Here is a 27643-nt window from a genome sequence, read left to right on the forward strand (position 1 = left end):
CAGCTATAAGAGCAGGAAAGAAAGACTAGCCTTGAACCTGCTTCCACTTGCAAGTTTTACATAAGTGGAAAAAAATCCCCAATAATATGAATTTAATATAGTGCTGCCACCTTTATGCATAAACCTTGACATTCTGGTGCAAAGGGGGGGAAAGATGTTTCTACTTAACACTTTGAGGATGAATGCAAATCCATTTTCTGCTCCATCTGTTGCAGGAAATGCATTTTCTTGGATTGCTTTTTATATGAGAACATGACAGAAGTGTGGAGAGGAGGAAAGGAAATGAAGACGAATTTGATGGCCCAATGTATATGTAAATTGTTGTGGCAGATATTTTTGCCAACTAATGCATACTTTCCACACTTGCCTTTTGCTTTGCCTTACCAGATGGAACAAAGAATTTTCTCACTGACGTGGAGCATCAAAAAACAAAAAGAAGTCCATTTCAATTATTGCCTCCTCTGCAGTATCTTTTGCAAAATTATTGGTACCCCTGAAACCTTTTCAACATCTTATCACGTTGCATCTACAAGCTTTGACTGGATCATTCTAAAATATGTACCTGCTTTGATATAACCCATTGTAACCGTTTTCCATGAATGCCAGATTTCTGGACTACATGAACAACAGTAACACATTTCTGCAGATCCTCAAGAATGATAACGAGCCCATTGGCTGCTTCTCTAAATAACTGCTTTCCTATCCTGAACTGTCAATTTAGGTGAACGATTATGTCTTGTTAGGTTTGTAGCTTTGTCATCCTCTTTCTATGTCCAGATGATGGATTGTGAGATATCCAAAGCTTGGAATATTGTTATACCATAAACGATATGAAAATTTATCCTGGTATCAAAATTCAGTAATAATGTTGTTATGACTGGTAACTGACTTTTACTGACATATGTATATATATATATATATTAGGGGTGGGACTTTAACACATTAATTTTGATTAATTACTTACATAGATTTTACTACAATATGACCAACCATCATCCCATCCCAAAACACACAAACAAATATTATAATGAAAATAAACATTGGTTATTAATATCAGCTCAGTTTTACATACCAGATCAAAATGACACTAATTTAACTAAATTTTTTTTTAAAAAACTAAAAAATGACTAATGTCAGACAATACTGATATTGATGTCAATATTTTATGCATCTCTATTAAAAATGTGCACCAAACTTTTCAGATTCATGATTGTACAGAAATCTTCTGAGCCATGTATCATCAGCCTTCAGCTGCATAATTATGCACTACTCATAATAGCAATCGCATAAAACCCCAATGAAATACACTGAAGTCTGTAGCTGCAACATTACTGACTGTTAAAGAAGTACAAGTGGGTTCAATACTTTCTCAAAGCACTGCATGTCAGGTAGAAAAAGATGCTAAGTTTTCTAGTAAATACATATTGAAATAGATTTTTTCAGTAGGAACTTGACCCCTTGCCATGCAACATTAATATAGAAAAGCAAAGAAGTCAGCTGAAATGAATTCAGTAGCAACAATGATCCAAAATAGATGGCGCTCCACAGGAAGCCTGAGTCCAATAAGCTCCATCCACAGAAATGTCAAGCTGTCAGGAAATATGCATTTCACAAAATGTAAAATTGCTAATATAATGGAAACAGACAGAATGAACACGATTAATGAGAAAATGATTCTCCATGAGTGAACGTGTTGTCACAAAGAGCCAAAACTAATTTGTGTATTCCCTGTGTAAAAGGACTTGACAGAGCGTTTAATTTCCTCCAATTTTATTTCAATTTGTCGAGTTTACCAGTTGCTCACACTTTGTCTAGAATCACACTGAGAGATACATCAAACTCATCTGTATGTAGGTGAAACAAAGAAGGACTTTCCAATAAAACTGAGGGCCATACTTTTATTTCTTGAAGGCGTAGCGCGCACACTGAATTAGAAGGTGAAGACAAACTTGGCAGCTAATGTACACACACAGGTGTATAAGTCTTAATAAAGTATGATAAATTGAAGCATGAAGAGAATAGGTTGGGAAGCTTCCCTTTTAATTCGAGAGTTTTGGGAATTTAAAGTCCTTTAGATTAAAGCAAGTGCACATCATTAGTAAAGAAAATGCATTACATCCTGCTCTACAATAATAGAATCCACAGTTAAAGAAGAGCAGACAAATAGGATCTGTTTATTTCTTAGTATCTGCAAACATAATTGTGAAAACAATAAGAAGCGATCTCCAGAGTGAGCTTAAAGCACAAGCTCTCAGTCAGACCTCAAAATAGAAACAGAAAATTTAAATCTCTTCTTAATCAAAACACTGCTGACAACCCATCTGGTGTTTTTGTTCCTGAGTGGAGAGAAGGAGATGCAGAAGCTCCATGTCATGGTGGGTTTTGTGTGTTTGTGTTGGAGGTTGTGAACGTGGTGGGAGGGAGCGGTAAACCTTGATTAAAGGAACTTTCAAAGCATGCAGAGTATCAGTGGGCCTTAAGCCTCCCGTCCCTCACTCTCCCTCATTGCCCAGTTCACTGTCGTCATTACTGTTCTACTTTAATTAAAGACTGGAATGAACTGCACTTCTTTACTGAATCATTAACCACTGTAATACTTCTGCATCCACACAGCAATACTCTGTCTCTGCAGACTGACCTAGAAATGCTAACAGTGGAGGGTATATTTTTTAAGAAAACTTAACTCTTAGTGTTTTATTTAGGATCTTTGTAACGTACTATAACAAACCCCATTCGGCCTGCCAAACTTTTTTAGCTACAGTACCAGAGTAAAGACAATTAAATTCACATGCATGCTACACTTTTCACATTTTTAAAAATAAAGTACCATTTTTCTTCAATATCTCATTATTGTACGGCGCCCCATAGGGGACATGGAAGATTTTTTTTTTCTTTTGCATTCTCTCACAATATTAATGTACTGATCAGTTAAAGCGGCATAATTGAATACTGTAAACCTTTCTATCGGTGGCCATTGTACTTTCTGCTATAATATAAAGTTTTTGTGAGGTTTTTTCATGTATGTTAATATCTCGTTGTGAAATATGTGAAGTTTGATCTTTTTCTTTAGGATAAAAATGCACCACAAACCCATGATTTAAACAGAAACCTTCTGTAAGAAGAAAGAAAAAATACATCCAAACTATTTGGACTATTTCTGAGTTATTATCACAGGGTAATAAAACATCTGACAGTTTTTATTGTGTCTCTTTTATGTTGGTGGTCTGAATGGTTTAAAGGGCCGTTTTCATGTGCAGCTCCATCTCAGCCTTGCACAAACAGACATAAACTTGTAGCGAATAAATCAATTTTCAATCAGTTTTTTGCACCAAAGAGTTAAGAATAAACACGTTTTCACTGAGGCTCTTTAAATATGCATACATTTGAAATTTTAAATTGACATTTGTGACTGTATACAAAGTAGACCAGCAAATATTGCAGTAAGCATATGATGAGGGAACGCAAAAGTTTTGCAAGGTAACGCAAAAGAAATTTTTTCCCGTGTTCCCTAGTGGGCTCCGCATTATTGCACTATTTTGTGTTGGTCTGTCATTTAAAATAATCATGTAAAACACATGGCAATGTTTGATTTTGTTAAGACTCTCTATACAGATGAAAGAGCACTCTGACTAAACCTTTTATTCAAAACGTAGAAAAATGCGAGCAAGCCACTAAGTACACCACCTGAAAATAAGTCGAAAGGAGCTGCTCTTCAGCTTCTTCGAGCAATGAAAATGCAAATGGGAGGAGGATGATAAAAACAAATTAGGGTTCATAGCCTTTCAATGAGCTTTTCCTCTGCTGGCTGTAATTTGATTTTATCTACTCTATCTCTAAGGTGTATAATGAGGACACAATGAGGACAAAGACTAGCATGTAGTTAACTGCCGTGATAGGTCTGGATATCGTTTCTCGACGAGAGATAATGAAAATGTCGACTTTGGAAGATGTCATCCGCGAATGTTAGCTTGAAATTTCTAAGTCCTTTCCTAAAACATATTCTTGCAAAATGCAGCCGAGACATTCTGTTTGAATGAATTTTAATTTAAATGTTGTTCCTTTGATTTGTTTTGATTGGATATGCAGGAAGCATTCATCTTTCCATGTGTTTTATTATCAAGCTAACATTTAATTAGCTTTTTTGTTGTTTTTCTCTTTTTAAAGTTCTTCAGTAATACAAAAGACATACCAATTAATTAAATTCTATCCAAAAATACTTTATTAATCCCAAAGGGATTAACAAACTTACATGATATTCAATTTGTGAACATCAGTCATGTTAATGTTCAGACAGCTTAGAAGAGCTCATATTGGCTAATTGCAGGGTGAAGGTTTGAGAAGTTGAAGTATTTATAAAGCTTTGAACTTTGAATCACCCGGGGCCCGAACCATCACAAAGGATTTCAGGCTTAGTGAGGTTTAACCTGGGGTTTGCAGGGACATGAATGCAGCTTAACGTCTTACAGGGCTAGATTGCCATGGTTACTTACTTTGGACACCTAACCTACTCCAGACACAGGTTTTATTTGAGATAAGGCATAAACACATTTGAAAATCCAAGGTATGGCCAAGTAACTCTGTTGAAAAATAAAAAAATAAAATAATAAAATCCGATAATTCCGATTTATTGAAATGAAAGAAAAAGTACCAACTTGACCAAAAGAAATGTAAAGCTTTTTAGCTTAGCTGATATTAGAAGTTATTATGTTAAATATTAAAAGAAAAAGCTTAAAGCTAATCTTTCAACAGTGCTTTTTTAAATTTATTTTAACTTACCCATCCAAAGACATCTTGAAATGTATCGTTTCATCTTTGTTTTAGAATAATTAAGTTTTACAGTGACTGCTTTCAAAAACATATTATATGCCATCACCTTTGTTCCTAATATAAATAATTCCTGACGTATTTTTTTACTCAGTGCAGCCATTGTAACTAACCATTAGTTTAAAATAAAATAGAATCAGAAGCAATTCATCAGAGGCTCTTTAAGATAGCAGGCTGCTATAAGTTGCACTTGGGAGGACTGTCGCAACGTCTTTGTTTGACCTCAGATTGAAAAACTCGCAGCTCACACGAGAGAAAAGAACGCAGATCAAACACACTAATGCAAGATTACATTCAATTCGTCTTTTCAGCCAGGACTGCCGTTGTCTTATAGCCAACACACAAAGAAAAGGAATGGGGCATATTAATTATTCAATGCTAGGGGCTTTGGAGGTCTGGGATAAAATTAATGTTAACAGCAGCCTCTGAGACAGATTGTAATTCATCAGATGAACTCTACTGCTTATTTTCTGTCAGTGTTACCAAATAGCTATGAGATGTCGTGTCACATATACTGCTGAGGCTGCTGTCAGGCTGCGTTTTATTTTGCCAGTTGTGTTACAATTTCAGAAACAAGGTTTATTATGTTGGTTTAAATGTAAAGAAATGTAGCCGTCAAGTCCTGTCATATCTATGAGATATCTATGTAGGATGACAATTGTCAAATTTACAATGCGCTGTTGTACATTGATGTGTTAATTTTGCTATAACAAGTGACATGTACATGCACAGAAAATTTAGAAAGTGCACATAAAAATGCATTGGGTCTAAATATGATGGAAAAGAGTTTACAATGTACCACACTCCTCCGTCAAACACGGTGTTGCATCAAGTCTGCATCTAAAGTTAAACTTTGAAATTATTTTTGCTAAACTTGAAACTATCAGATTAAAGGTTTACATAAAACACAGATCATACATTGATCACAACTCTCTGATGGATGCTTCTCTATATTCAATAAAACTGAATTTTTATTGAATATAGACTATAGAGTTTTACAGCAATTCTTTGCTTCATCACAAATATGTCATAAAAACTAAACCACATGACAAAAGGAACTAAGCATAAATATTGTAAAAAACATGCAGAAGCTGCTTAGCAGCAAGGCAGTGTGACTTAAAGTTGACTAACGCGCCAATATTATTTTAGCATTCTGAGAGACCTGAAAAAAGGTAAATAATTAACATAACACTAGTGGCTATAAGGCTGAAGAGAAGACTTAAAAATTGAAAATAAAATGAAATTATAGAAGAAGAAAAAAGTGTTCGTCAGAAGGGAGATGGAGGCGATGGATTTTCATAGAAGCCTATTGTGTGTAAGATAACTAATGCAGCTAAAAACAGCACTATGAGCTTCTTGAGTATATTAGTGTGCTTCTCCTTCTGCTCCTCACCTTCTCCTTCCCAAAGCCACCTCTCCCTTCCTCCACAGCAGGTTTCACAGCAGTAAGCAATTATTTAGCCCTTAACATGAGCACTCAGATTCAGCACTCAGCCTTGCCCTCCTTTACTCCCGACACACCTCACGCGCTCATCTGGCTGCCCTGTTCTACACCTTCCTCCTCTCCTTCTGCGCTTCTTACACAGATGCTGTTCTCGAGAGCTCAGCGGGTCACCAGGTGACAGCCGAGTGACTTCCTGCACGGAGAAAGTTCACAGCTTTGACACGGCACGCTTATTCACAATACTACAGCCAATACTGTGACAATGTTGTGTTTTGATTGTTGATTCTATGTTGCATTGTGTTTTTGTGTTTGATATGATGTACAGTAAAGCACTTTGAAATGCCTTGCTGCTGAAATGTGCTATACAAATAAAATTTGACTTGATTTGATTTGAAACAACATCCAAAAAACAAGCAATATAAAAACAGGTTGCAGTGATACTAAAAGTATTCTGAAGTGCTTCAAGCTAGTGTTTGAGACTTCCTGTGACTGGGAATTTGCAAACAATGTATCAACTGAGCTTTAAGACTTTTGCCAAATTCTGACAAAATCTTTAACAATGGCTTCACTTTAGTTAGATAAAATACAAGAACCTAATATCAGCTAGATCCTCTAGCTGATATAGTCCTGGTACGTCATGTCTGACTGTCATCTGCTGTGATTTTGAGGCTCATTGGACTTTTGTCTCTTTAGTCTTTTTTTGGTATCGTGTGTTTTGTTTAAAGATTTGCATTTTTTTGCTTATTTTATTATATCCTTTCTGCTGTTTAGCCTCAGCTCCACATTCTACTGCACCTAACTCATCCATTCCCAGCCTAAATACTCTTTGTTACAGTCAGCCTCCACTTAGATCTTCTACTGTTTTCCCTAGTTAGTTGTTTTCTGTCCCATTTCCTGCTTTGTAGATTGGCTTTCATCATGACCCCTCCTGCCTCTTTTCTACATATGGAGCCACTAGGTTACACATGACCTGATGTGCAGACATGGGAGTCAGAAATGTTTTGCACCGATGTTACTATCCTAAGTAAAACCTATTTTAAGTGTAAAGAAAATGATAAAAATTCATGATATTGTCAAAAGTATTGGGTCACTTGATTTTACACACACACACGAATATTAACTACATCCCATCTGTCATACAAAGCCGTTATTATAGAGCTGGCACAACCTATGCAGTTCAACAGTCTCCCTCAATCTTCATAAATGTCCATGGGAATGACTTCCAGCAGAGCATCTGAAAGGTCAAACCCTGATGTTGGACAAGAAGGCCATGTTCCAAGTCTCCACTCTAATTGATTTCAAATGTGTTCTGAGGTTGAGATCAGGTCTCTGTGCAGACCAGCCAAGATCCTCCAATGTAAACCTGCTTTTTTATGTCTTTTTGGATTTTGCTTGTTGCAGTGGTGCCAGTCTTATTGAAACTGAAGGGGCCATTCCTAAACAGGAGCATAAAATTGTTCAAGCTGTTGTGTTAGCGTGAAGCATCCATAGTTCATTTCACTATTTTCCACAACACATTATCTCCTGTGCAGCAAAATTCACATTTAACACAAAGCTGTCAAGGTGGTTACACTCTCCTGATGTAAAACAACCCAGACTAGTCTACGGAGTTACCAGAGAGAAAGTTGATTAAACTCCAGAGAACATGTGTCCGCTACTTCAGAGTCCAGTGGTGGTGTGCTTTACACCTCTGCATTCAGTGCTTTGTAGGTTTGGATGCAGCTGCTTAGCAATGGAAACACATAAGTTAAAGTTAGTAGAAACTTGTAGCTACTAACTTTGGAGAAAATTGGCGCTTTCTGACCATCCACTGGCCCCATTCAATGATCCTTCATGTACATTTTGAAGGCAGAATTGCTGTTGCTTCCAATACATTACAATGCCATTTACAGGTTCATAACCAGACTTATTCCACGGATGGCATCCTACCACGGTACCATGCTTGAAACTACTTGAGCTCCTGGGAGTAACTTATTCTTTCAGAAGTGTTTGCAGAAGCAGTTTATATGCTTAAGTACTTGAAATTATACCCTTGTGGCCAAGATGGGGGATAGTTAGTTAATGCACATTCACTCACAGCTAAAAATGTAGAGTTTTTCCTCGAGACGTAAAGAGTGCTTCACATTTGAGTGAAGAAAAAGGCTCAGACTGTTTGTGTTCATGGATATAAACACACAGATCTTTAATGGGGATTTCCTCTGATTTCTGGTTGTGTGTTTTAGCCACACTGACAGAGGTGAGTGGCAGAATACAAATGGACTCTTGTTCTTATCTCCATATTTGATGCAACTGTAAAGAGTTGAAGTTGTAAGGCATTTGGTGTGAGTCGCCGCTATAATCCCTCAGAACAGTGATAGACAGGCTGAAAGAGGTTAGCTTTATAAGTACTGGCGATTACAATACCAGCCGAAAAATCGTAGCAGGTCTGAAAGAAAACATCCTGGCAGTGGGAACAGTTTGGTGGTGAATTGTAACATATATTTATGTTAGTTTAAACCACCTATTATGTTTGTTTGTCACCAAAAAAAAACAGGATATTCCTATGTCAGTTTGTTTAATTATCCAACATTTTCAGAAAGCAATTTTCTATCCAGTAATAGAGACTGGAATGGTCTACATATAGTTTTACTTGACATTTTGCTTTATTTGTAGAGTGATGCTGATAAATGAACTTAAACATCTCCTCTGTTCAGGCTCAAATTAAATATCAAGTACAAATTCTTCTCTGCAACTCCCCCAACAGGCTCTCAAGAGTAAACTCGCACAATGCATAGCCTGCACATGCTCCTGCATGTTTATTTTACCAAATGGGTAACAACCTCTTCATTTTACTGGCTTATTATCCAAAGTGACATTAGGGCCTCGGGTTGTAGTCTCCAGACATTGTGGAAAGAACATATATCGTTGCCTTTCTCTCCACAGACTGATAATTCATCCTTTGACTTCCAGGAAGATGAAACTAAATGTGCATGCCATGATTGCGTTTTATCCAGCTACTTCAACTTCTACACAAAAATACAACAAATTAGAAACATATTTTCTGTATTGACAGGAGCAGGACCTGATCAGAAGTGTCATGTACATGTTTAACTTCCTGGCCCACGTGGCAAAATCATTCAGAATCAAAGATTGCACCGGTGAGTGGTTTATTTACAACATGAGAATATACAACGGATGATGCAGGTTTTCTTCTCAAGGAGAAGATGAGAAGGAAAGAATAGTTCATTTTCTTAGTGACTCTGGTTGTGGGTTTTACTCTGGGGGGATAGTTATAAAACCCAATTTGTGGGTGCTTGTGTGAGGATGGTGAGATTTCTAGGTGGAGCAGAACAGAGAGTTGGAGAGCAGGCAGCCAGGTGGGCAACAACAGAGATGAATGGAGCTGCGTAAGCAGACGGCAGAGCAGGCAAGTTTTTCCAGGGAGAAGATATGTCAGAGACGTAATGGCTCGAATGATTTAGCATTTGGTAGCAATCCAGCAATAGCTTGAATCACGTTGGTTGATCATCGGGCAAAGAATGGTCGGAACAGCAGCTTCTTTGCAGTGAGGTGTGAGAGTTGCAGATTGCTGACCGAGCTCACCAGTGGAGATCTGCTCAGCAGGGAAGAGCCTCACACACACACACACACACAAGAAAAAACATGAAATATTCATAGAAAAAACTGACATGATGTCTCTCTCTGTCATCACAGAGGATATTGGTACTGTCTTTGTTATGCTTTCTGCAGACTATTTTATCTGACATGTACAGGCAGCATTTGAAAATATGTGAAAATGCAACATTTTAACTTATTATGCTGATTACACCTTTTAGGAAAGAAGAAGATGGGTAACACTTTATTTTAAGGGGTGTGCATTAGATTGACATGACGCTGTCATAAACTTGACATAACATCTGTCATGAACATGAAGGAGTCTTTATGAATGTCTGACTGTTGTCATGAAGTGTCAGTCAGTAAATAATGACACTTATAATGCAAAGTTGCTTTAAAAGTTGCATTTAAAGTCCATTAAAAGTACCAACTTTGCATTATTTTTGCAAAAAATGACACTGTAATGGTCACGTTTTAACCTAAAAAACGGGTTAATTCGTCCCACAACACAACAGGAGGATTAAAAGTGTGAGAGCACAATGACTTTAAAGATTAAATAAAATACCAAGCTAACATCTGTAATGGTGCAAGCACTATCATTTTGTTATGGTGAAAAAACAAATAAGTGAAAGACAAAACTGATAATTTATCAGCTTTAATCTAAAGATTGACTGAAGCTCACTGTTGGGGAGAAAATAGTAGCCATTCGGAAAAATATCCTCTATGTCTCTGAGTGGAGTGGCTTATAAATTGCACTGAAAAGGGACTTTGGAATTTTTGGGGGGAATTTGGATATTTTTTCTAGATGCCTTCTATCCATCTTCTTGTGGAGGTATTTTCTACATGTTTGACCAAAACAAGGCCTCAGGGAATAACTGGGATTTTAATATCTTAAACAACCAGTTGGAAATATCTAAAAAGGCGATTACACGGTAAATCAGCCCTTAACTCAGTGTGTTTTGATTAAACTGATCTTATTCAGCCTTGGTCTTTTAGACCGTCATCTATAATTGTAGCAGATATGAAAGAAAAGCAGAGTGTGACTGAATGCGCTTTGGATTGGTCTTATCATATCTAGTTAAAAATATTCATCTAGTTAATAATTTTGAGAGATAAGTGTAAATATGCAGGTTATATGAAAATGAAGATCAGTTCTATTCTTTTAACTATAACAGTTTTTGCATAAATGGCCTATTTTCACATAGAAAAGTTGTATTTCTCAGCAGTAGTATTTTTAATCTCTTTCCACATATGTGAAACATTTTTACTGGATCACTGGCTGCCATAGTTCTAAAACAAATCACACACCTTCAGCCTCCAAAAGCCTCTGACCTGTAAAAGTCACTTTTTCTCCGACTGTGACCTCTGTCAGGTTAGTGGCATACAGAAAAGAGGAGGACATGGTGGTCTGCAGAGTACCTACAGTACAGTCTGACAGATGAACACTCTTGTAGGTTTTCTGTCACATGCTTCACATCACAACAATACACTGCTTCTAACAAAAAAATATGCTAAAATCTAAAGAACTAAATGTCTATAGGCACAACAACCAAATATCTGGATAATCTTCTGCCAGTAAATGTGTGAGTTATTGCTTCACACTTGCAGCTGCCACTTAAATGACGCTTTCCACTTACTTGTTGATATTGTGTATACAATTCCAAAAACATTACTGACTGCCCTCATCCACCACTGCTGACAGGCAGAATAAAAAGTTTCACATCAAACTACATTGAATTATGTTCTGCCTCCTGGTAACTCAAGGTTAAATGCTCCCCCGCCACCCAATCCTCATATTTCCAGCTGTGAAAGTGAAGCTTCAGCAGAAATAAAATCTGCTGGGAAGTCAAAATATGGACAGATACTGCATGAAAGGTCTGGATCAAATTGTCTGAAAATGTTCCTGTGGATCTCAGTTTAATGTGTGAAAAATAGCTTAATATAAAAGTCAGTGGAAAAAGTACTGGTTTCACCTGATCAAACAGCATGACAGCAAAATAGCTTCTATTTAGTAAGCTGACAATTGCAATGCTTCAATGACAGCAATAATAATAATAATAATAGTTATTATTATAATAATAATAATAATAATAAAAAAGAAGCACTTAAAACCAGTCATATTCTGACAGGTGATGTTAACTTAATACAAGTCCAAGCATAAAAAAATCAGGATTCAGTTTAAAACTAAAAGTTACCTGTATTGCAAATGCATGGAGAATAACCACTTTGCATTTAAAAGCAGCTTCATAGAAGCATCACTTTCAATTTTAGGTACTTTGTAAAAGCACCTTAGACTGGTTCATACAGTTTCAACAAAGAGCATTTCAGCCTCCTTCTGCCAAGTGAAAATGCGCAGAATGTGCAGCATCAGAGCTGTATGTGCATCTACACTACAGAAAATGTTAATGAGCGGAAGATCAAATGGAGCACAGCAGCAGGGCAGCTCACATACTCCCATCTCCTACCTGCAAAGGTGGATGATGCCCTAGATACATATAACCAAAAAGTGAAGCTTACAAAGTACCTCTTTAAACAAGCAGATAGTAAGTCCTTATTCTTGTGTGACTAAGATATTGGTGAGCAATTAATCAGGCGTGGCAGTAAATAGTCCTGGGTGTGGCTGGAGGCAGTCAACTCAGGTGAGATAAAGCCAAGTTATGTTTTAATGGGTCATGTTGGTTTGAATTATTTTCCCTCCCTAAATGATAAACACCTTCATTTAAAAACTTATTTACTTGTGTGGCTTTGACTAATATTTAAATTGGCTAGATGTTCTGAAACACAGTTTGTGACAAATATGCTAGAAAAAGTGAAATCAGGACAGCAGCAAACACCTTTCCACGCCACCAAATACTGAAATTAACAAAATGGGAAAAAGTCCAAAGGACATGAATATTTTTGTTTGGCACTGTAGCCGTGGGTAGATGTATTCTTTGCAATGAAAACTTGACTTTCTATGCAAACAAACAGGTTTGTTGCAATGCTATAAACTGTCTGCATCACACAAATCCCAGCACGTAGCGTTCTTATCTTGCTAGTTGGTATTACTCTCTTTCACATTTTTCTCTCATCAGGTTTTCTGTCTTTCTTTCAGGATGAAATGAAATTATGTTCAGATTAACTGTTTGAGGTTAAATTTTCGCATGAGTTAAAGCAAGCACAACATATATGGAATGTGACAGGTGGAAATTGTGTTCCCCAGGAGAGCTTTTGCATACTAATGCAGAATTATTAAAATGACAGACGTCGGCTGTCTGATAGGCCAGCAGGGTGTTGGACCGTAGGGCTGAGACTGCGTGCAGAAGTCACCAGAATATCTCCCAACATAAAGAGAAGTATATGTTTGATATTCTGTGGGAGTGAAGATAACCTAATTTGTCGTCATTCATTGATCTCTGCATGCTAGTTATGTTCATCATAACAGACAGCAAGCAATAGCTCAAGCATGCGTCGCTGTCATGTTTGATCATTTGTCGACTCCTCAGCTAGAGTAAATTTAAAACTGTCTATTTGTTTTCGGGGAACGGCTCTATTTATTTAAACAAATTTGCAACCATAAATCTCAGTGAGAGACTGAGAAGCTGCAAAACCAACAGATTTCTGAAGCACATTAAAAAGCTCATATCTTTTTGAGACTTACATAAATACATAAATACACTTCACTTTCGTAGGGACAAAGTGTCTTTAAAGAAAAAATACAAATCAAACCTTCAGTCACAAAACCCTGGTGCAGTAAAAATAAAAGGAATGAAACATTGTGTTGTTTTTTAAACTATAAGCAATAAGGTTTCTTCTTTTGAAACTGAAAGTGAATGATTTATTTTTAAAAGGAAGGCAGTAGTGAGATATCATGCTCAGGATAGTTTGGGTAGTTCAGAGTAAGCCATTACTTTTTTTACAAAAACCTTTTGTGTTTAACTAAAGCAATTTTTTTCTTTACTGCAATAGCAGTGTATTGGTCTTTTTTTATCTAGCAGTTTGTCACAGTCTTAGGAAATCTGATATTGTTTCAAAGATAATAGTGTGATGTTTTGTTGTTGTAGCGTAATGTGAGTCTTTGATTACAATTCCTGCTCCAACTATTTAAACCATCCATTGTCTATTCCTGCTTACTCTCACAGGGTCGCAGGAGAAAAAGCTGGTTTCCATGACTGAACTGGGATTCAGCAACATCATAATAGACATATAAAGAATCTCTGTTACAACAGTTCACCTACATATTGCTGAATGCATTTGGACATCAGTCAATACGCAGGATCAGAAATCAGGAACATGGCAAAAACATGTCACAGCATTTTTTAACGGCAAAATATAATTTTACTCTGAAAAAACAACCCAATTTAACAAAAACACTGACATACCAGCCATTGACATAACCAACTTGTGTCAATTACAACCCAAGTTCCAGTGAAGGTGAAATGTGTAGAACATTAATAAAAAACAGAATATGATGATTTGCAAATCCATTTCAACCAATATTTAATTGAATTACCAACAAAGGCAAGATGTGTTTTAAACACCATTCCAAGTTCCTTGGGATTCGGGTTGCAAGGTGTCCCAGACAGTCACAGTTTGAGTCACACTCAAAAACCATGAACCCCGACACCCTGCAAAGGAAACTTATTTTTTTCTTATTTAGATCACCACCCAGAGTTTATGATTATAGATGAGAGTAAGAACGTAGATCGATCGGTAAATCAAGAGCTTCGTCTTTTGGCTCGGCTCTCTCTTCGTCATGACAGACCGGTACAGCGCCTCCATGTTCTAGTTAGTTCTGTGAAATAAACATCTTACAGAATGGGCTGTTCTTCTGCCTTAAAAAAGCAGATTTTTCCTTTAAACAGCTAGAGGTTTAGCATCATGCTTCAGTCACTCCCACACTGCTGTTTGTTTGAAGTAGAAATGAGAGTTGGCTGAGTGGGTCGCATCAAGCAGGTAGACGGGGAGCTGCAGTGACCATCAAAGTCTTTGATGGTTTTTTAAGTTGCATAACACTGTAAAGGACCAAAAATGCATAATTATGTCCCATCCACAGATTAAGAAATTCTACAACATTCCACATTTTAAAGTGGATTCAGTTTTTTTTTCTGTTTTTGATAATGTGGAAATCGTGGGTCTTACTGAGCATATTATCTCTCTGGTTGAGCTGATTGTGTGTTTCTTCCTTCAAAATCCAGCATTGTCATAACAAATGTGTCTATTTGAACATAGAAAATGATCTCGAGTCAGTTCAGCATGAAATCAGTGATTATGTAAAAACAAATTGAGGTTTTGGGAATAGGAAAATGTTTGCATACAAAGCCAGTCTGAGTTAAAATGTGGCATTGTTAGATTTTTGTTTCGTACATTTTTTGACATGCTAATTAATGTACAATCTCTTCAATACGTCAATAGAAAACATTTATTGCGAATAGATGAAGCAAACCACTTCCTGTCAGCCAATTGTTTCAGCTAACAATATATAGGTCATTTACCACAATAACAAATAAAGTAACAGACTGCATCTTAGCTCATAATCTTGCCAAATCCCTATTTAAACATTGTCTTTAAGGTTATTCCAGCTAATTCAACAACTTACTACCATGACAACTAATTCTCATTGTGTTGAAATTTTGTTGTCTGATATACCCAATACATGTGGAGTGTGAGTTGACTTAATTATCATCACACAGGGACAGCAGCACTTTGTGATGACAGAAAAAGGTCAGCAAAAGGTCTTAGAAGGGCAGGAAAGGACTGGCGTTGCAGCGTCTTCAATTATTTGTGCCCTGGGAGGTAGAAACCGGATGATGAGAGATCTACTTACTTACTCTCACCAGCACCCCCTCTTTTATATCAGCATCATTCTCACTGTCACAATTAGCAGAGAATAGAGACAAAGAGGTACTCAGGGATGTAACACTGGGTAAAAAAAAAACAACAAAAAAACTCAGAAAGAATACTAATTACCTTGTAGAAAATTTGAATTAGATCAGCAGCTGTGACCTTTTTAGAGCTCAAGGTGTACAACCTTAAGGATGAGACCGGCCGACTTTCAAAACAGACCAAAAATACCAGCAGAGGTTAACATGCAGTCAACTGAAACTAATTTGTGGTTATAGTGAAGCACTAAAAGCCCCTTTTAAAGTACTTAAATATTGACGTCTTTATCACTCGTTCATGTGGTCAACGGGAAAAATAACAATTCTAAGAAATGCCCTGTTACACTCCACAGCCAGGCAGGGAAATTGAGTTTGCAGCGAGTACAGAGACTGAAGATTGGGTGTTTGTTAGAACTTTGACTTGGTACTGTTCGGCACTTGACTGATGGCTCTGGCTGCCTTCATCCATTACTCTGTCACTCGACTGAAATTGCCCTTCAAATGTTCTGGCACTTCTGCAAAAACTGAACACTCCCTCTTTTTGTCCGTTGAGCAGAAAGAGAGCACAGTGGCAGGGGAAGATGTAGAAACATCTTATTTCACTCGCACAGCTGTCAGATCATGTTGAGCCACTTCAGAGATGATCGAACCCCTTGGTGAAAACTAAATACCAAATTACGAGAGAGAAAAAATGATATCTGGTTCGATTGTTTTATTGGTATGAATAAAATTAAGAGACCACTTAAGATGATCAGTTTCTCTTACTTTACTTTCATAGGTATATGAAAAGTAAAGTTTGAGTAAAATGAACATTGCTTTTTTATTCTATGACATGTCTTCAAAATTCCAAGCAGAAATGTGGTATTTATGTGCCTAAATCTAAGCCAAATGTTGGAACATAAACCTGACAAAAGCATCCACATCCAAAACATCATTATCTGGGCTTCTTAGGACTCAAAATATTGAGTTTGAAGAGAGGCATAAGCATGCTTTAAGCACTTCCTGTTACCAATGAATTGTGGCGATTTGCCACATTCATGAGTTTTTAGACTTGGTGAGCCTGTTTAAGATTTAGAATAAAGCAAAACAGATTTACATCCAGACAAGGTCACTCCAAAACTCTAATTCTAAGTAATTAAAAGGTGGACCATTTTGTGTGCCTCATATTATTAATCTATTACCTAACTCAGTTAGGTTTAAGCTTTAGAACACACACCAATGATCAGACATCATTCTTCAGAATAAATTAATAGATGAAAACATCAAACCATAGCCATAAGGCTTCATTTTACTTAGCGGGACTTTAGCTTGGTCTGAATCATAATATAGGAGACATTTGAAACCGTTAGCTCACTGCAAAAGAGTTAGAGTTGGCAAGCATTCATGAAAATAATATTGTTTCAGGCAGATCAATAACTTGTGGTATCTTTACTATATACTCTAAAATTTCAGTAAATTGTGCAACTGCAGCTTAAATTTGAGACCAACAAATACAAATCACAACACCATCAAAAACATATTTTATAAAGAAATATTAATGAACGATGCATTTCAGGTTTTTGCATTGACTTGGAAGAAATCATGGCCAATGTGGTGTGATATCCCTGGTGTGATATCATGGCCAATTCTTATGTTAAAAGGGCTCCATTAGCTTTTTGGGAGGAGTAACTACTCTATAAAGCTTTGTTGGGGTTGGCTTTATGGTGAATAGAGTCTGGAATGGAAATGAGAGCCAATAAAAATAGGAGTCTAACTTTATTACAATGATAAAGACATGGGGAGGAAAGTTGGAAGTTTTAAGGGTGAATGGGTCACAGATAATTAAGGATAAAGTCGTCTGAGCAACATTGATATGGTACACAGGTCAAAAAGGCTCATAATCATTTTTCATGCTCAAATGGATAAGGCAAATGGACTGAGGAATATATGTAAATTGACGTCTAATTGACCTGTCAGCACGTTGAGGCTCTGAAACCTCTGTCACATAGACAAAACGGGAGAAAAAGGAGAATAATGAGATGATCTGGATTTGTTAGAGGAGCTCCTCACCGCACATTACTTTAGGTCAATTTAGCTATATCAGGACCAGGGTCACTGCCTGTCCTTGAGAAGCAGATTCTTGCATCTGTTATTTCAAAAAAATAACCAGCAACCCACTGTGTCCATCCACCAAAAACAATAATGCTTATAATGCTTAGAAAGCAACGAGGAATGGCTATTTGTTTTTAGCTAGCATTGTCAGTTTTATTTAGCACAAGTTTTACATGCATTTTAAATGTTTAAAATATAGACACAGCAAACCTGCATGAGGTGCTCTGTACTTGTGTGCACAAAATACCCACAACCTTAGCTTATTGTTAGTTTAAGAAAAACACACACAAATAAAAATAAAAGAAATTGAAAAACCCATGGTGTCAATAAAAGAGAGAACGAGCCAATGCAATTTCAAAAAATAGGGTAGTAGGCTAATAACAGAACGGATTGGGTCTTTCATAAAATCAATGACAGGCTAAGAGGTTGTTTGATGCTGAGAGTGATCAGACAATACACCGACAACAGAGCTTCAGCCACGCATTACTGGATGTGTAATTAGTCCTAGAATCAAGACGGACCCAATTACCTAGAGGAAAGGTGACTCCTGCTAAATAAAAGAATCAGGTTTTAATGTTTGCCAGTGGTTTTCATTTAAAAACTAATTCAAGTCTGCATATGTAGCTATTTGAGTATTAATTAGACAAAGATAAGATTAGATAACACTGAATAGTGCAACAGTCAGCAATGGAGAGACTAGATGCAGCCGTTGATTAAAAGCAAAATGTGATTTAAAAATGAAAGGATGGAAAATAATTGTCTAAAATAATACACACAACATTCATTTAAATCACTTAAATACATTCTTTAAAACTGTCCAAGCCTGAAAAACAGCTCTGTGTGAAATCCAACCTACACCTGCAGGAAGATTAGGAAACAAACTAAAAAACTGTAAAAAACACTAAAAGTGTAGTGAAAAAAACAACCATTTCTCTTAACAGCCATATATTAAACAAGCTTAGCCTTGGTCCAGGATACAATGTGAGGAAACATTAGACCACTCACATCATAAATAACCTTTTATTTTCCTTCAGGTGGTGAAGCCCCACCAAATTATACCTTCAGAAAATGCTTTTTACCGACACATTTCAAAACCAAGGTCAAAACAGAATCTAGCCTTTCCAAAACATTCTTCTCACTGTTTTCTGAGAAAATGGTTCAAAAACACTAGATAACATATACCAGTGGCAGGATGTAAGTCAGGCTCAAGGTTACCAACCAACACTCTAATATTCTACGTAGAAAAAGCATTTCAAAAGGCTACTGAGTTCTAAGAAAGCATAATTCACCCCAATAAATACTCACATGTATTTATAACAATTTCTCAAATTACTTTCAGAATTGTGAGCTTTCCATAGTTAGGTCATATCTTAAAAATCGTCTGAAAAAACATTTTATTAGCTGTTGTGACGTCATGATACAGGCGTTCTTGTAGAGTGAAATGTGTTGGTAGGACTGTTGTCATTTTCACAGGAGGCCCAACAATTGCTGATGTTTAAGGTGGAGGCTTTAATCAGCCAGCTGAAAACAAGGCAGCAGAAGTAACATAAGGCACAATAAAGAGTAAACATTTCACTAGCTGCATCAGAGGAATCACACACAGAACCGCTCATCAGTAGCAAAGAGCTAGTCTGACAAGATGTGAAAGTTTGGCTTTATTTCTGACAAAGATTTTCATTTCAAACGGATCAAAATAAATGTATTTATTTTTTGCCTTTCCTTATTCAGTAAAAACTAATTACCATGCAAAGCTGTAAACTTGTGATTTGAAATTACATAAGGAATGGACCTGCATTGATTGGCTTTGGAAAACTTCTCTGACATGGCACCATATTAATGTATTATTAAATAACTTGTTTCTTGTTTTTAATTGGCTGTATGCACAATATCTAGCATCCCATTATTATATGGCTGTGGACTCGCTTATTCATTCATCTCACACAACATTTTACTTTCATTGTTGTCTTACAAGTAATGCTAATTAGCAGATGGCACCACTGACCCTACCTGTTTAGCAATCCACGACCCAGTGTGCATTTAGAGACAGTTCTTTGATCTGGCTCCTCTTCAAGGATTTTCAATCTCAAAATAAGAATAAAAGCATGATGGAAATAGTTCAAAGAGAAAGTGTTCTTTTTTTATTTGTTCTTTTCTACTACTGTATTATTATCCAATACAGGAAAAACTTTGAAACTGAACTTTTATCTTTTTAATCAAAGTTATTGTTCTCTAATTCAAAATCTAAAGATGACAACAAAAACAGATGACAAAAAAAAGCAATGTTGAACATTTCTGAAATCCAGATATTTTGTTTGTCACTTTAACATCCTTGATAGATGGTGGGGATTAAATCTAAGATCAAAACTCATTTAAATTATCCTTTCTAATTTGCAGTCACTGCATTACAAGGTATTTGGTAATTAACCAATTTGTTTAATAGCCATATGAAACCAAAAAAAAAAACATTCGATTGTCTTTGACTTATGTTTAGTCTAAAAATTATTACCTGTAATACCTTTAGATTAGATATCTTTAGAGATTATGGGTTTCCCCTGGTGATGCCCTGCTGGTCCTTTGACTGCTCATCTCATTGGCTCAGGATAATGTGTTCCTGGCTCTGGATCAACAAATTTTTACTTCACAAACAATAGCCCACAAACATCATAACGATGTGATACTGTGTCGTAACTATTTGCTCTGCATGAATTTGATTCATACTTCTATCACTGCTGTGTGTTTTCTTTGAAAATGATCTGGAATAATAAACAGCTTATGCCCTCATCACACTTTTACCAGGAATCCCAGAAGTGCCTGATTCTTTCCAGTGAGTGAAAGATATTCAGATCTGATGTTCAAATGCTGCTCTTTTTTTTTTTTTGCACAACCAAAACAGAAACCTTGTTCACAAAGATGGAGATCAGCTCCCAAACGAGCATATTGTATCTATGATTGCATTCGTTTTACGCTGCAACATGCCAATCCATAACCTGCAAACTACGGCGGTCCCACTGCAGAAATTTAAGCACGTTAGAAAGGCAAAGAGGACGGAGAGGAGAGCAGGGGGGGACGTGGCAGCCAGGCACAGTGAAATGTTCCTCCTCTCCTCAGGGCAGAGAAACAGACACCAGCCTGGTTTGATCAGACTTTCGCTTCAATATCCTCTCTTATCCTTTGATGATCCATCACATCATCTTCCTCCGTACTTCTCTCCGTCTCCTTGTTGCACACGTACACACTGCACATCCCCATTATCTGTTCTACCTTTGTCTCACTCTTTCATCTCCTCCTCTCACATCGCCAGCCTTTTTTCCCAAACATTTCTTCCTCTCTATTCCACTTCCTTTTTTGCCCCATTCTCTTTGAAATGTGTCACAGTTTCTGCTTTGTTGGGTCCTATAGTGTAATTAGCTTCTCAGCTATTTTCACCTCGGTGCAGTGTAGCCGGTACAGTGGGATTTGGCAGTGGGAGACCGGCTATAAATGACTTTGTAGATGAGCCAAAAGTGTTTCTGTGATCAGAGGTGAATTTGTTCTGTTATGCAGTCGTGCAGTTAATTTCCCTTTTACGTTAATTTTGCTTGCTTATTTCACCATTGTGTTCATCTTTTCAGATAGTGACTAAGTCTCATAATTTTTCGTTACTTGTATGGCTGTAATTTTGTCATTACTTCTGCATAAATCTACATGACTGAACTCCCGTAGTAGTGTTACGTGAGTAATGTTCCTGTGTACAGTGTGGTAAAAAAGTAATTTTTATCGACCACTTTTTGGACTCGACTTCATTAGCAAGACCGAGGATTAATTGAGGATTAATTGAGGATTAACTAGACAGAACTTTGACAAGATGAAAGCTGAATGATCTGAAGAAGCATCACAAAACAGCTCTGTTAGTCTGAAAATGGTTATTAAGTCATTTCTAAAACTGAGGACACGCTACACAACTTTTACAGTCATAGGAAGCTTGGAGTTTCCAACTAACTAACTGGATTTAACAGATTTATGTTTCACGACTGAATGACCATCACACAGTGCAAATACACCTGTTTGTTATGATCCGAGGGTGTCTGTTCTTCTAAATATACAAAATCCTTCAAAGAGTGGATCAGAAATGTACCTCTACATGCACTCTAATTACCGATTTCCACAATTTTTCTTCAACCCTAAACTAGTTAAACGCAGATTTTAAAAGCCTTTCACCAGTGCTACATTCCAAAGCATTTGGCAATCTTTTTTTTCTGATCATATTACAAATTTGACATAGAGCTTTCTAACATTAAACTGAAAACAGAAGATGGATAAAATCTAATTAAAAATATAAGATTAAATAATTTGTTTTCAGACTCTCTGGCAATTAGCCATGGATGTTTTGTTAATAGTGTTTATTTTGTTTGTTTATGGTATTTGTGAATGGGGGACAAGTGCTTAGTATTCATAATATCAAGCACTATAACATTTATAGCCTTAGCTAATTTGCAATGCAGATTCCCAGTTCTTCAGTTCTTTAAATGCATCAGAACTAAATACAGTTGCATGTTTTGGGATTAATAAAGCAGAAAAAGGTTGAGGGCATAAATTTAAATGAATGCATGGGATCAATCTTGAAATTTTATGTTTGCTTTGAAGCTTCTGTTTTTTTCAGAGAATCTTCAACATTTGTTTCTCTTGTCAGTAATAGTCCAAAAACCAGAAAATCAAATCAGCCAGGAAAAACCACAGCAGTGGATCTCTAGCTGTGTTCCTAGAGATCCACTAGGTGGAGGGATGAAGGTGGAAAACCTTCAACCCTCTCATTATGCAAGCACTTTCACAAATGATGCTGATGCAAATTAAAGGAATTACTAGATTCGATTCGAGGGGCGGTGCGTGAAAGAAGTTTATGGGTAAATGACCCGTTATTCGCTTAATGTCTAGTAGTTCATGTTGGCCGAATCTCGATTGGTGAGGGAAGGTGTTGATCTTTATCTCAAGTACACGGGGGAGGAAGCACAGGGGTCGAAAACCGATTCAGAATCATAACTATGTTTGTGCAATCATGAAAATTACATGCTACTCGCACAAACACCCTGCAAGAATATTAAGAGTTGTCTCCAAGAAGCTGGTTATAACGTCCTCCACTTACATTCAACAGCCCTTTGTCTCCCCGGTTCCCCACAGCTATCCATTCTCCCTTTCTTCTCAGAATACTTTTGTTCTTCCACCCTCTGTGCATCCAGAGGAAACAATGTACCATAGGACATTTTTCTGGTAGTATGATAAATGGAAAGTATTTGTGGCTGTTGACTGTGGCCTTCAGATAAAGAACAAGTAAATGAAACTGTCGGTTTGCCTTGTAGCCCCCTGAAGCCCTAAGCCACCATTGCTCACGCTACTTTTGATTGAGAAGACTATCGGTACACGCAGCGCTCCTCGACCCACACACCTTTGTGCTTCTGTTGGTAGGCACAGTGTTGGTTGTTTACATCAAAGTGAAATGTTCTGTGGCAGAGGAGGGACAGATGCAGCCGAAGGCAATAGAAAGTAAAGAGGATATGCATAAAAATGTTTGGTAAGAAGGCCTTTAGAAAAAAAAAAAAAAAAGGACTTTACAGGAAAAAGAAAACAAAACAAAAAATAAAAAACTGTAAAAAGTATTTTCCTTTTCTGAATTTTCTCTGTTTTGTTTCATAACATGAATTAAATTTTAATATATTTTATGTACGGTAGAACAAATTCAGTCGTGTAGCCACATCAACCATGCACTTAGTTAACATAAAATTAAAAAAAAAAAAAAGCACCACAAAGCTGCAGCGTTGCCTGAATTTCCAAAACACCTGCTCTTATTCACAAATTAAAATAATTTAGTCATCAGAAAAAGGCCCACTGACTGAAACCCCGTCCATTTCGACTGTGTTTGAAAGTTCAGTCACTGACTAAAGACAGGATTTACCAGAAAGCACCAGAAAGTTCATTTTAATTTGCTTTTCTATATCCATTTAAACCATTTTTGAGCAGAAGAAAAGATATAGTAACAGTGAAAAAAATGTAAATGTGAAGTTGTCTTGAACAACGGGACACACTGCACATCTTTTTGATAAATACAGCTAGACAGTCAAAACTAGATACATAATTTTGGTCATTAGGTAATCAATCCACCATAACCATTACTCTGACAAAAATTTGTTTAAGAATATTATTCATGTAAATTGAATAGCCATGTAAATTAATTACATTTGTTACTCTTTCTTACTTACTTGGGAAGAAGAGTGTAAAGCTGCAGGTTCAGTGCACATCCTCGATTCATCTCTCATAATTTAAACAACAAAGACATCAAGCAGCAAAAACAAAAATTCATTCAGTTTACTTGTATTGTGCCAATTCACAGTGCATAGTGGTAGTTTTAAGAGTTGGAGTTTGAGCCTTCAATTAATATCTTTGCAAAAATGTGGTTATTAAGTTAATTAAAGTTAATTCATTCATTTAGCGTGGAAGCAATTTATTTTTTGTTGTGTTTTTGGTTTTTCACACTGCAATTTTCTCCTAATAAATGAAGTAATTACATTTTGATGTGTACTCAGGTTATTCTTGTGGAATATGTTCCTTTTTTTTAAATGATGATTATTTGAAACATGTCGGTGAGCCAAAAATTCAAGAACAGAAGAAACCTGGAAGATGTCAAATATCTTTTACGGCGTTGTATAAAAGCTGCAGGAAATGCTTAACAATTCTCATCTGTGTTCTCACTTTGCAATTAATGTGGAGCCAGAAGGGTAGCCCACTCCTTTCTGCCATAAAACAAAACCAGGATTGATGAGAGTGTCTATAATCTAAGTGACTGGCTGAATATGGGCTCGCTGGGAGCAATATGTTGAGATAGAGAAGAGGAAAAAGGACTATAGGAATCAGGAAGAGGGAATGTGGTGCCAGGACTGGGGGAGAAAAAAGCCACAAATGAGGGTAGAGATCCAGATAAAAATGTGACAGAATAGTTAGATTGAGTGGGGTTGAGGTGGGGAGTGGATGGAGGTATTTGTACAAAATACAGGGTAAGCCAAAGAAGATAAATTTGAATGGAGCTGCTCTTTTACGGCCATTTTTTTCTGTCTCCTTGGAAGCTATTGTGCTGGTTTCATTCATTAGACCACAAGCAATAAAAAACATTCAAGGAGAGAAATATCACCAGTCAGACGCTTCTGTTTTTTTTTTTCTCCCGGGTGATTTCTCACCAACGTTGACCTTCTCAAGCAAACAAACCACATGTTAATCACTGAGAAAAGCATCTAAAATAAATTTTCCCTTGTGTCAGCCTGGTTGTTGTGGTGTCATTAAACATTCAGTGCATCACAGATTTGTTTACCAGGTAAAACAATGTGCTGCAAATCACTGTAAGCCTGTCTGAGCGGAAAGGAGCAACAGCTCTGAAGAGGGTTTTCAGTGTTTCCGCTTATGTTTAACAAAAATGGGTTGCGATATCTGCTTTTAAAAATATATTACAGACTAAAAAGCATAATCGATTATGCTGTAAGACATCTAGGTTACACAGTACAGAAATATAGTATAGAAATACTAGGGTGCTCGTTTCACACTTTTCAATATTTCTTCTGATAATTTATAGACCTTTCACAACAGAAAGAAAGAAGGAAAAGAATGAAAATAGTTGGCTTATCAGATTTCAATACTTCTCAGCACTTGGATCCATTTTACCGAGATTAGACATTACCTACCAAAAACCTTTTGCTTGTAATCTAATTCCCAAAGGCTTGTTTAAATAAATGTGTTTTCTCCTCTATCCCAAAACTTATACTCAAGTAAGAGTAGCATTACTTCAAAATATTTTTACTCAAAAGTAAAAAGTAGCCATCCAAGAAATTAAAAACGTACTTGTCCGATGATATGGCGTATGCTGTGCATTTAATTGACCTCCAAATGCCACATCATGCTCAGCAGACAGAGGAATAACATTTAATCAGAAAAGTTTGTGTACAAGTAGGAACTCTTACTTTAATATAAACTGTAGACGTGTTTCTGCGGCATATTTGATTAGAAAGAAAAGCAATTTGAAGAACCTTAAATAATTTATCTTTCTCAAATACAAACATCAAAGTGAATCCCTCTTTTAGCTTGTTTTCGCTTTTCTTCCTCATCAGTTCTTTGGATAATGAATCCTAAAGTGAACTACAACATAGGGTTGAACAAAATGAAAATCCAGCAACTGGGATAACATTGTTAAATGTGATATTAGCTGTGATAAATACATTGAGTTCCTCATTTTCTCTTTCTTTTTATCTGTCATTTCAATGCTTTCAGCTGTTTCTGTGACCTTCAGCACCTTGGGCAGTATCTGTCAGATGTGGCCATCTACTGCAGCCAGACTCCAACAGGGTGAATGTATTAAAGCAGGAAAGGCAACAAATATTGCATTCCAAATCATCCTGTGTGATATTAACATTGTCGACAACTGCATTGCAATGACAATCAACATAGCAAAATAAAGCTATAAAAATATTTATCGGACAAACATTACATCAATGTTACATGCTGAAGCTGTGAAAAAAAAAACAGCTTTTGTAAAAGATGACACATAACACTAAACCTTTGTAGAGAATCTTCGTGTGTAAGAGTAAAACATGCAAACTCCACACAGGAAGAATCAGGTTGGGATTTGAACCCAGAATCTTCTTGCAGAATAAAAATGTATTTGGGCTTAGAAGTGAAAAGGGTGCACTCTCTTTCCCTGGGTTTGTAGTTAAAAATACTTAAATACAGCCTTGAATATATTTTTTTGATTCTTTGAACAGTTGCCTGTTACATGGTGAGAAAAAAGTCTCCCTTTTTGAAAAAAAATAAAATAAAAAAAAATACAGCATTTGTTTTACACTTCTGCAAGTGATAAATGAAATTCACGCTCCATGACAAACAGTGGGCACAGAGAACTGCTGGATCATCTGCTTTTGCCCAGTGGTGTGAAGTTGCTATAGTTGCCTGAGCACAGAGCTGTGGCATCTTTGTCGAGGTCCTGAGTGTGTTAGTGAGGAAACGTGTGAGAGCACCCTGCTTTCTGCATCAATAAATTGTGTGAAAATGTGACAAAAATGATTGCCATTTGGATAAACCGTACACATCTGACTGAGTGTTTGCCATTTGGGATTTAGGTTCCCTACCAGCATAAGGAACCGGAGCATCCTTGTCCAGCGCGACCAGTGGAGGGTCCAGCAGCACCGTCTCCATGTTCTCTGTAATCACTCCATGGTAAGAGGTCTCTATCCAAGGCTTGTGCTTGTTGACTGTGAAAGAAGAAGAAAGAATGAGATAAAACAGAGTTAATTTTATCGACCGATGTAAATAATAATATAGGTAAGCAAAACATTTTTATAGATAGTGTTCATCTAAAAAAGAAAGCTTTTAAGCCCAGTTAGTTTTAGTTTTTTCACTGATATTTATTTTGGTGAGAGGTTTACCACAAACATAGTGCGACACCTTGAACAAACACATTTCTGTTTTTAGATTTGTGTTATGACCTTTGCACATCTTCCTCCACCATCAGCACTTTTTACACGGTAAATTCGTACTATTTTTTTGTTGGCCCTTTTCTTTGTACATTTATACAGAATGGTGAACTCAAACACCACCCTTGTTTTGTAGGGTGGATAAACCGCACATTAACAGAGACCACCATCACACACAAAGTGAATATTGCCACTGCAGCTCAGGAGGTAATCTGATTCCCCGCATTCCTAAATCTGCATGTTCATGGGCTAGATATTAAACTCTCCCATCCCTCCAGTACTTGTGAAGTCCCTTTGGATGAAAACATGTGCTTATTGAATCTAGTGTAATGTAATGTGCTCTAAAT

At 36.7% G+C, this 27643-nt stretch overlaps 1 protein-coding gene across 1 annotated transcript in view; it reads right to left on the reverse strand.

Annotated features, from left to right (window-relative positions):
• The window catches only part of LOC102237510 (calsyntenin-2-like), a 151692-nt gene that overhangs the window by 52013 nt on the left and 72036 nt on the right, over positions 1-27643 (reverse strand). The window contains exon 2 of the mRNA XM_014476010.2: positions 26952-27074. Coding sequence (XP_014331496.1) covers positions 26952-27074 — 123 coding nt within the window. The remainder of the gene's footprint in view (positions 1-26951; positions 27075-27643) is intronic.

This window comes from Xiphophorus maculatus, chromosome 6 (assembly GCF_002775205.1).
Source record: "Xiphophorus maculatus strain JP 163 A chromosome 6, X_maculatus-5.0-male, whole genome shotgun sequence".
NCBI lineage: Eukaryota > Metazoa > Chordata > Actinopteri > Cyprinodontiformes > Poeciliidae > Xiphophorus > Xiphophorus maculatus.